Source organism: Chionomys nivalis, chromosome 18, assembly GCF_950005125.1.
Source record: "Chionomys nivalis chromosome 18, mChiNiv1.1, whole genome shotgun sequence".
Classification (NCBI taxonomy): Eukaryota; Metazoa; Chordata; class Mammalia; order Rodentia; family Cricetidae; genus Chionomys; species Chionomys nivalis.
In genome coordinates this window covers 52941528-52949643 of record NC_080103.1, presented here as the reverse complement: position 1 = coordinate 52949643, position 8116 = coordinate 52941528, and the positions used below count along the sequence as shown (strand labels likewise).

General features: G+C 48.3%; 1 protein-coding gene across 1 annotated transcript; it reads left to right on the top strand.

Moving 5' to 3' along the window:
- Nucleotides 1-3048: 3048 nt before the first annotated feature.
- Ccn1 (cellular communication network factor 1) lies at nucleotides 3049-5955 on the top strand. The gene is made up of 5 exons (XM_057793506.1): nucleotides 3049-3285; nucleotides 3608-3821; nucleotides 4162-4509; nucleotides 4630-4838; nucleotides 5019-5955. The coding sequence occupies exons 1-5, from the start codon at nucleotides 3223-3225 to the stop codon at nucleotides 5319-5321; spliced, it is 1137 nt and encodes a 378-aa protein (XP_057649489.1). The 5' UTR covers nucleotides 3049-3222; the 3' UTR covers nucleotides 5322-5955.
- Nucleotides 5956-8116: the final 2161 nt, after the last annotated feature.

Below are 8116 nucleotides of genomic sequence, written 5' to 3'. Positions count from 1 at the left end.
GGGCGGGGAGCACTTCTGTGGGGAGCACTTCTGTGGTCCAGGGCAGTGGGACCAGCAGCATCACCTAGAGCCTTGTTAAAATGCAGCCAAGGAGAAACTCTGGAGTGGGGCCTAGCAATCCAACTTAACCAAGCCTCCGCGAGATTCTGGTGTATGCTCGAATTTGAGACCCACTACACTAGGAAGCTGGAGTGGACAGGTTTGGGATTATGATCAGTCTCGGTTGCTGCCAGACAGTGAAACTTTCTTGGGGTAATCTAAACTTCCCTGGCAGCTGCAAGTGAGACTCTCCAGGTCTCAACTGAAGCCAGGAGCCGCAGAGGACAAGCAGTCCTTTCTCAGCGGCAGGAGGCTCAAAGAAACACGTCCGGCTGGTGGAGGGACAGCGGGGGAAAGAGCCTCGCAAATGAGCACCCGAAGCAACACTTACCCACACCGTTCGCACATTTCCCTCGTCTGTCAACGAAAGATCTGTAGCTCTCAGCAGAGGAGGTGAGAAGGCGACAGACCGTCTGGGGTTTCTGGACCATCCTAGGCAAGGACTTAAGAAGCCGCTGTTCCTCTTGGTTACCAGTAGGCGAAGCAGGGCATGCTGTCTGCCAAGGCTGTGCACACAGGTTACAGCAGCCTCTCCTCCTCCTTGGCACCTCCTGGCCTTGTGGACTTCAGCTTCCTACCCCTTCCCACCAGACAGCGGCTGCTTTAAATGGGCTGCTGATGGTGATGTTCTCCTGGTTTCTCCTCTGGGGATGAGCCCATTCTTTGAGATTGCCCAGTTGGCGACCAGAAACAAAACCCCACACACATCCTCGTAGAAAACCTTAATCTGGTTTTTAAAGGCATCTATGGAATGGCGTGTCTGTTTGAATGCTGTGCAGTATAGTGGACCTCCAGGCTGCTCCTCCCTCCACCAGCGAAGGAACACAGTATATTCAGGCCAGTTGGATCACCCTCTGCAACTTTATTTTAAATCATGATAGACAGATTGCGTGAAAAACAAGGAATTCCAAAGAATTTCCTGCTCTGGGAACAGAAGTTAAGTCTATATTTAAACAACATTTGAAGCTGTCAAGAATGCCTTGTGGTTGGATAACAGAGGCAGAAAAATGTTAAAAACGCAGGCTACTGCTATACCCAAATATGGAAATATTGTTACGTCTGGTGTCTGATTCACCATCTGGAAATACTTACAACCATGAAGTCAAATAGAAAAGACGCCGCAACAGAAGCCAGGAACCCTCTCCATTCTCTTTCTCCATCACCTCCTTCTACTCTGTGCTGTGCCTTCTCCACCCTCAACCCCTCCCCTCCCAGCCACTTCGCTAAGACGGAAACAATGAACCATTAAGGGAGGAGGAATATTCCCTAACTGAGGAGTCGCTGGCCTGGGGGACAGGACCCCGGGTTTGCTTTCTTTATTTGCATAACACCTGACAACCCGTTGTCTTTGGAAGTCCCCACACCCAGAAAGCCGCTGAGGTCCTAAGGCCCTGAAAACTTGTGAATGAATGAACTTAACTCTTTCCTGTACCAGCCGCCTGCACTGGAGTGTGCAATCATTCAGATAGCTTCTCATTGTGCTCCCTGGAGTCATTCACAGAAAAGTCAGCACTGAGGGCTCTCCTAAGTGACACTGCTGAGCTCTGAAGGCAGACAGGCCCTAAATAATAAAAAAGAAGAAGAGAAGCTAACCCAGAACATTAAGGGGAGGGGCAATCTGTGCCATTTCTTATTAAAATTACTTAAGAAGCCAGATTATGACACTTTGGAAGTTTATGAATGGCATGGAGGGGGTCTTGTGAGTGATCTTGTAAGATCTTAAAATCTAACTTCCACTACAGGATGTTGCCCTCTGAATCCCTTATTTTTCTGAAGAGAGAGAAAGAGAGAGAGAGAGAGAGAGAGAGAGAGAGAGAGAGAGAGAGAGAGAACTTCATTTGAAGTGGAAGGCTTCCAAATGATCCAAAGCAAAGGACACACACACACACACCAAGAAGTTTTTTTCCCAGCTATCCAAAGAACACAGTGGTCCCGTTGGACTCCGTTTTGTCCTGGCAGCTTTTGCACCTGATGGTTTCAGGACAAATCACTCCACGGTCGTCTCCTCCGCCTCTGGTCTGGCTGCTCAGTTTCCACTGCCGCCAGTTCGGGGAGGGAGGCCAGGAGGGCTTACCCGGCCTCCCGCATCCGTGAGGAAGTGCAAGTCAGCTCTGGGAGAACTCCCTGCGCTCGTTTCCTCTTGGACTTCCAGCGCAGGCAGTGGGCTGGAACTAAAAATGGGAACCTCCAAAAACAAACAAGTACAACATACCAAAAAAAGAGGGGGAGGGTTGAGGGAAGACCTCTGGCTGGAAATTTGCCAGGCGTCGAGGGAAGCTCCCCCCCTCACCCTCTCATTCATAAATGCCACTCTGAGTATTAATTTGCAATACACTTTTCTTGGCTAATAAACATCATGCCACAGCTTTGGGACTTGATCCGAGCACGCCTCTTTGAAGTCCACAAATAGATTGCTGGCTCAGAGACCAACTCCCCCTCCCCTTTGGACTCTTAGTAGATAACTTTACTCTCACCTTGGTTGTAAACAAGCAAACAGCTCCCTGCGTTCCCGGGCGAGGGCTTTGGCAGATGCCAGGTCCACTAGGCATCTTCAAACAAAACCACTTTTGTTCCTCCCTCTCAGGTCCTCCCATCCTCCCAAAGATCTGAAGTGCTCCCTCCAACACATAACACCACGCCCCCCCCCCATACTCTTCGACCACGATCATCACCCTAGCGCCCCAAGCATCCCATTCTCCCCAATGGAAGTAGTTATTTAAAGTGGAAAAAACGAACTTTTTTTTCTTTGATAAATCTGAGAAGAGGGGGGAAAGGTGCAATGGAGCCAGGGGAGGTGCTTGGCAGCAGCCCGCGCCAACCAACATTCCTGAGATGTTTGAGAATTCTGGAACGCGCAGACAGAGCAGACGTCACTGCAACACGCGGCGCCGGGGGCAGGCGGGTATAAAAGGCGGGCTCCCGGCGCCGGGGCAGACCGTGTGTGAGAGCGCCCCAGAGAAGCACTAGCAACCTCCGCGCCTGCTCCGCCAAAACCTCGAGAGAAGGACGCCCTCTGTCTCGGCCCTAGCCTCATCGCACTCAAGGGAGCATCCGATACCGCTCTTCACCGGCTTGTTGGATTCCGTGTCGCCGCACTCGCCCCGGCTCTTTCAGCGCGCCACAATGAGCTCCAGCACCGCCAGGGCGCTCGCCGTCGCCGTCACCCTTCTCCACTTAACCAGGCTGGTGAGTTGGACTTGTTTAACCACCTCTTTCCTGTCCACCCTCCCCGATCCCTCTCCCTGGGCCCTGATCGTCCACAGAAGGGAAAGTTAGCCTAAAAAGTTTGGAGGTAACTGTTGCTTTAAGCTCGGACGACGTGTCCTGGGGGCCTCTTCCTGGGGCGCAGCCGCCGGGGTGGCCCGTGTGGCTGTACGCGTCAAGACACTCCAGGTGGATGGAGCCCCAGAGCCAGACCCATGGCCAGGGCAATTTTGGCGCCGCTCCGGAGCAATGCAAAACAGTCTCACGCGTTTCTTCTCTCCTCCCCCCCCCCCCCCACTTCTAGGCACTCTCCACCTGCCCCGCCGCCTGCCACTGCCCTCTGGAGGCGCCCAAGTGCGCCCCGGGAGTCGGGTTGGTCCGGGACGACTGCGGCTGCTGTAAGGTTTGCGCCAAGCAACTCAACGAAGACTGCAGCAAAACGCAGCCCTGCGACCACACCAAGGGGCTGGAATGCAATTTTGGCGCCAGCTCCACCGCTCTGAAAGGGATCTGTAGAGGTAAGAGGCTTGTGGTTTGGCCCCTTTTAAAAAAATAATAGTCCCCATAGTCCAGAAGTTTAGTAATTTTGAGACCATGTATGGTGACGCTTTGTTGATGGTAGCTTGGCAGAAAGGCTCATGATTTCAGCAGTCTGGAATGCAATTCAGTGTGTCTGGGCCCAACGAAAAGCGCATACGGAAAAGTGATCCTGACTAACTTATTGTTCAGCGCTGGAGTCTCGGGGGAATTGTAGCGAACTTTACCATACAGTGAATTAAACAGCGGAAAATATGTAAGAGTTGCAGTCTGCGGCTGCGAATCTTAACCTTCTCCTCTCTCTCTTGGTCGTCTCTACAGCTCAGTCAGAGGGCAGACCCTGCGAATACAACTCCAGAATCTACCAGAACGGAGAAAGCTTCCAGCCCAACTGTAAACATCAGTGCACATGTATTGATGGCGCCGTGGGCTGCATTCCTCTGTGTCCCCAAGAACTGTCTCTCCCTAACCTGGGCTGTCCCAACCCCCGTCTGGTGAAAGTCAGTGGGCAGTGCTGCGAGGAGTGGGTTTGTGATGAAGACAGCAGCATCAAGGACCCCTTGGACGACCAGGATGACCTCTTTGGATTTGATGCCTCGGAGGTGGAGTTGACGAGAAAGAATGAGTTAATTGCTGTTGGAAAAGGCAGCTCTTTGAAGAGACTTCCTGGTAAGTGGAAACCGAGCTCTTAAGACATTCTACCGAAATTCATTCTCAGTCTGCAGCTTTGTAGAAACCAGTGTGTGTCAGTATGCCTCTGAAGAGCCTTCTGTTTGGTTTATTTTCTAGTCTTTGGCACGGAACCGCGAGTACTTTACAACCCTCTGCATGGCCAGAAATGCATCGTTCAGACAACATCATGGTCTCAGTGTTCCAAGAGCTGCGGAACTGGCATCTCCACACGAGTTACCAATGACAACCCGGAGTGCCGCCTCCTGAAAGAGACCCGGATCTGTGAAGTCCGTCCTTGTGGACAACCGGTGTACAGCAGCCTGAAAGTAAGTTCCTTCAGTGACTTGACCATGACCCCAGCATGTGGGTGGGATATGAGCCGCTCTAGAAAATGTCTTTATGAAACCTAGCGCTATCGGGTTTCACATAGTGGTTAAATGTACCGCTCCCAAAACAACAACAAAATAAATTACTGACTTTTTTGTTGTTGTTGTTCTTTCTTCCAGAAGGGCAAGAAATGCAGTAAGACCAAGAAATCCCCAGAACCCGTCAGGTTTAACTATGCAGGATGCTCCAGTGTGAAGAAATATCGCCCCAAATACTGCGGCTCCTGCGTGGACGGTCGGTGCTGCACGCCTCTGCAGACCAGGACCGTGAAGATGCGGTTCCGCTGCGAAGATGGGGAAATGTTTTCCAAGAATGTCATGATGATTCAGTCCTGCAAATGTAACTACAATTGCCCGCACCCCAACGAGGCATCGTTTCGCCTCTACAGTCTGTTCAATGACATCCACAAGTTTAGGGACTAAATGCCTCCTGGGTGCCTAGTGTGGGGCGGATGGAGGAGGGGTGTGAGCATCATGGGTGGGGTGGTGGGGTGAAGGGGCTCATTGTAGAAGGGATGCCTTGCTCATCACTGAGTAGCATTAAGGTATTTCCAAACTGCCAAGGGGGCTGGTGCGGATGGACACTAACACAGCCGCAGTTGGGGAATACTTCGCTTCATAGTACTGGAGCGCCTGTTATGCTTCGTTTTGGAGCGTGTTGTGTGGATGACGTTCTGTTTTCTGTTTGTAAATTATTTGCTAAGTGTATTTTTTGCTCTAGATCTCCCCCCCCCCTTGGTTCTACAATTGTAACAGAGATAATAAGATTAGCTGGGCCGTGTGAAAGCCTTGTTTGTCCTCTGACAGAAGTAAATGAAAGGGCCTCCTGTTCCTTCCTGAGGGAGGGGGACGCTCTGTGAGTGTCCAAGAGGCAGCTACCTGCGCTCTAAACTGCAAACAGAAACCAGGTGTTTGAAGACTGAATGTTTTTTATTTATCAAAATGTAGCTTTTGGGGAGGGAGGGGAAATGTAATACTGGAATAATTTGTAAATGATTTTAATTTTATATCAGTGAAGAGAATTTATTTATAAAATTAATCATTTAATAAAGAAATATTTACCTAATATCTGAGTGTTTGCTGTTCAGTATTTTTAGAAACCATCCAAGTTATCAGGTGCAATTGCTCTTGTTAATCATTCCAACAGGATTCGTTTGGGGCCCTACTTTGTGTGGAGAACTATCCCAGCTGCCCTACTTGGCTAACTGAACTAACTTAACTTGGGTAACCCGTAACTTGTCTCAGGAGAGAAAACAGGACAGTGGCTGTCTTCAAACATCTTTAAAGGAGGAACAGTGGCATACAACTCATCAGTTTGGAGGGCAAAATCTTGAACGCGGGCATTGTGTAAAGCTTTAAAAAGGAAGCTGAAATTAAATTTGCTAACCTAAAGCAATATGATTTATTTTCATAAGAACTGAAGGAAAGCTTAGTCCCCCAGCTCCAGGATGGTTCTGGGTGTCACATAAGGAGACAAGGGGGAACCTTTTAATAACCTTTGGCCATAACTGCTTGGTTGAACTAGATTTGAATAGGTCACTTAGTTTGTAACTGTGCTTTTTAAATTTTGTATCTAAAAATTAGGGAAGCTGCTTTTACATTTTATCCTTGGCTTATATGGGGGCAGAATCTTGGGATCTCTAGGGTCCCTAGTTTGTTAATGGATGAGTCTGAAGCAAAGACTGTTAATCCTAATAAGCCAGCGATTAGGTAAACAGGCTACCAAATGCAAAAGAATGTGAGGAATTCCAGTACTTTCCAATCTCTAAAGAACCAGGGCAATCCACCCCCTTGGTTACATTATATTGGTGGCAGAGGGAGCATTTAGATAGAGTGGGCTATCCGGAGGTCAAAGGCTAGACACTGAGCATTCCTGAAAGAAAGGGCCTGACTGCGGGGCTAGGAGAGGTAGGGACAGCTGCATTAACGTTTGTGAAAAAAAGCCGGTAGCCTGTGTTAGAAAAATCTACATCTTTAGAAAGCGCTGACAATAAACCTTTTATAGAGAGAAATTTTCCTTTCGCTGTCCGTTCTGGCTCCTATTCAAATCCATAGTGAGACATTTCAGGCTGCACTCGAAGAGAGTACTTGAATTTTTAGACATAAGAGAAAGCGCTTTGAGAAGTGGGGGAGGGAGACAGCTCTTGGGATTCTATAAGGCAGTTTTCTAAATAGATGAATTAATATTGATGATTTAATAAGGACCTAAAAGAGACACTTTCCCCAGCATCTGTTTTAGACCTTACTAGATGAATGCTAGGAAAATCTAGTCACAAGTCTTCCCTCTGATTTGGACAGTATCTTGCCTAAAATACTTCAGATTGTACCTTCTGAACTGTCAATTTTTCCTGCCAGAGGCATTGGCATTTTAAGGTATTTGGGATTTAAACACCACCCGGCCTAGTTGTATTCAAAGTTAAGCTTGTGGTGCACAATAATATGTGAAAGACGATAAAGGCGGTAGGGTTTTGTGGGGCGGTCCTGTTGGACAGCATGCATCAGGATCCAAAAGCAAGACTTACTGGTTCCCCAGCATGAATCCCGAGATGCTGCCCTGTATCCGGGGAAGCCACAGATATCTTTGTTGTGCAGAGACCATAGAGTCCTGTTGTAAGGGTCCTTCAACTGTGCAAGAAGACAACATTTGTACAAAGTATCTCAAGTGAGAGACAATGTAGCGGAGAAAAAGAGCCCTCTTTGAAAAGCCATTGATCTGGTCCAAGAATTTGCAGGGATGATGACAAGATGGGGCAAGGGCGGAAGAATGTTCCATTAGGGCAAGGATGAAAAAAAAGCAAATTATGCCCATTTATTTGAACAGAAAACTACTACCGGAAAGATTAAGTACAGTAATACAGAAAGTACTGAAGGACCTAAGAATACTTGAGAATCAAATTACAGCATTCAGACCATACCAGATCAACTATGCTTGGAGTGGATCTTGTTCAGTTTAATTACTGTGAAAACAAAAGCCATTGTCTTTACTTACATGGCATGGAAGCTGAATATGTCGGCATGCATTGTATGTATGTAACAACAATATACAACCAACCACACAAAAGACCTCTCACGGTTCTCTTCCCACCCCAACCCAGTGATTCTGGGATGGTTGCTGGTAGATTTAAGACCAGAGTGTTATAGAATGACCTCAGAATCTCAGGCATTCTGTGAATTTAAGAAATATCGTATGAGACACGCAGAAACCCAGGCAGTGCTCT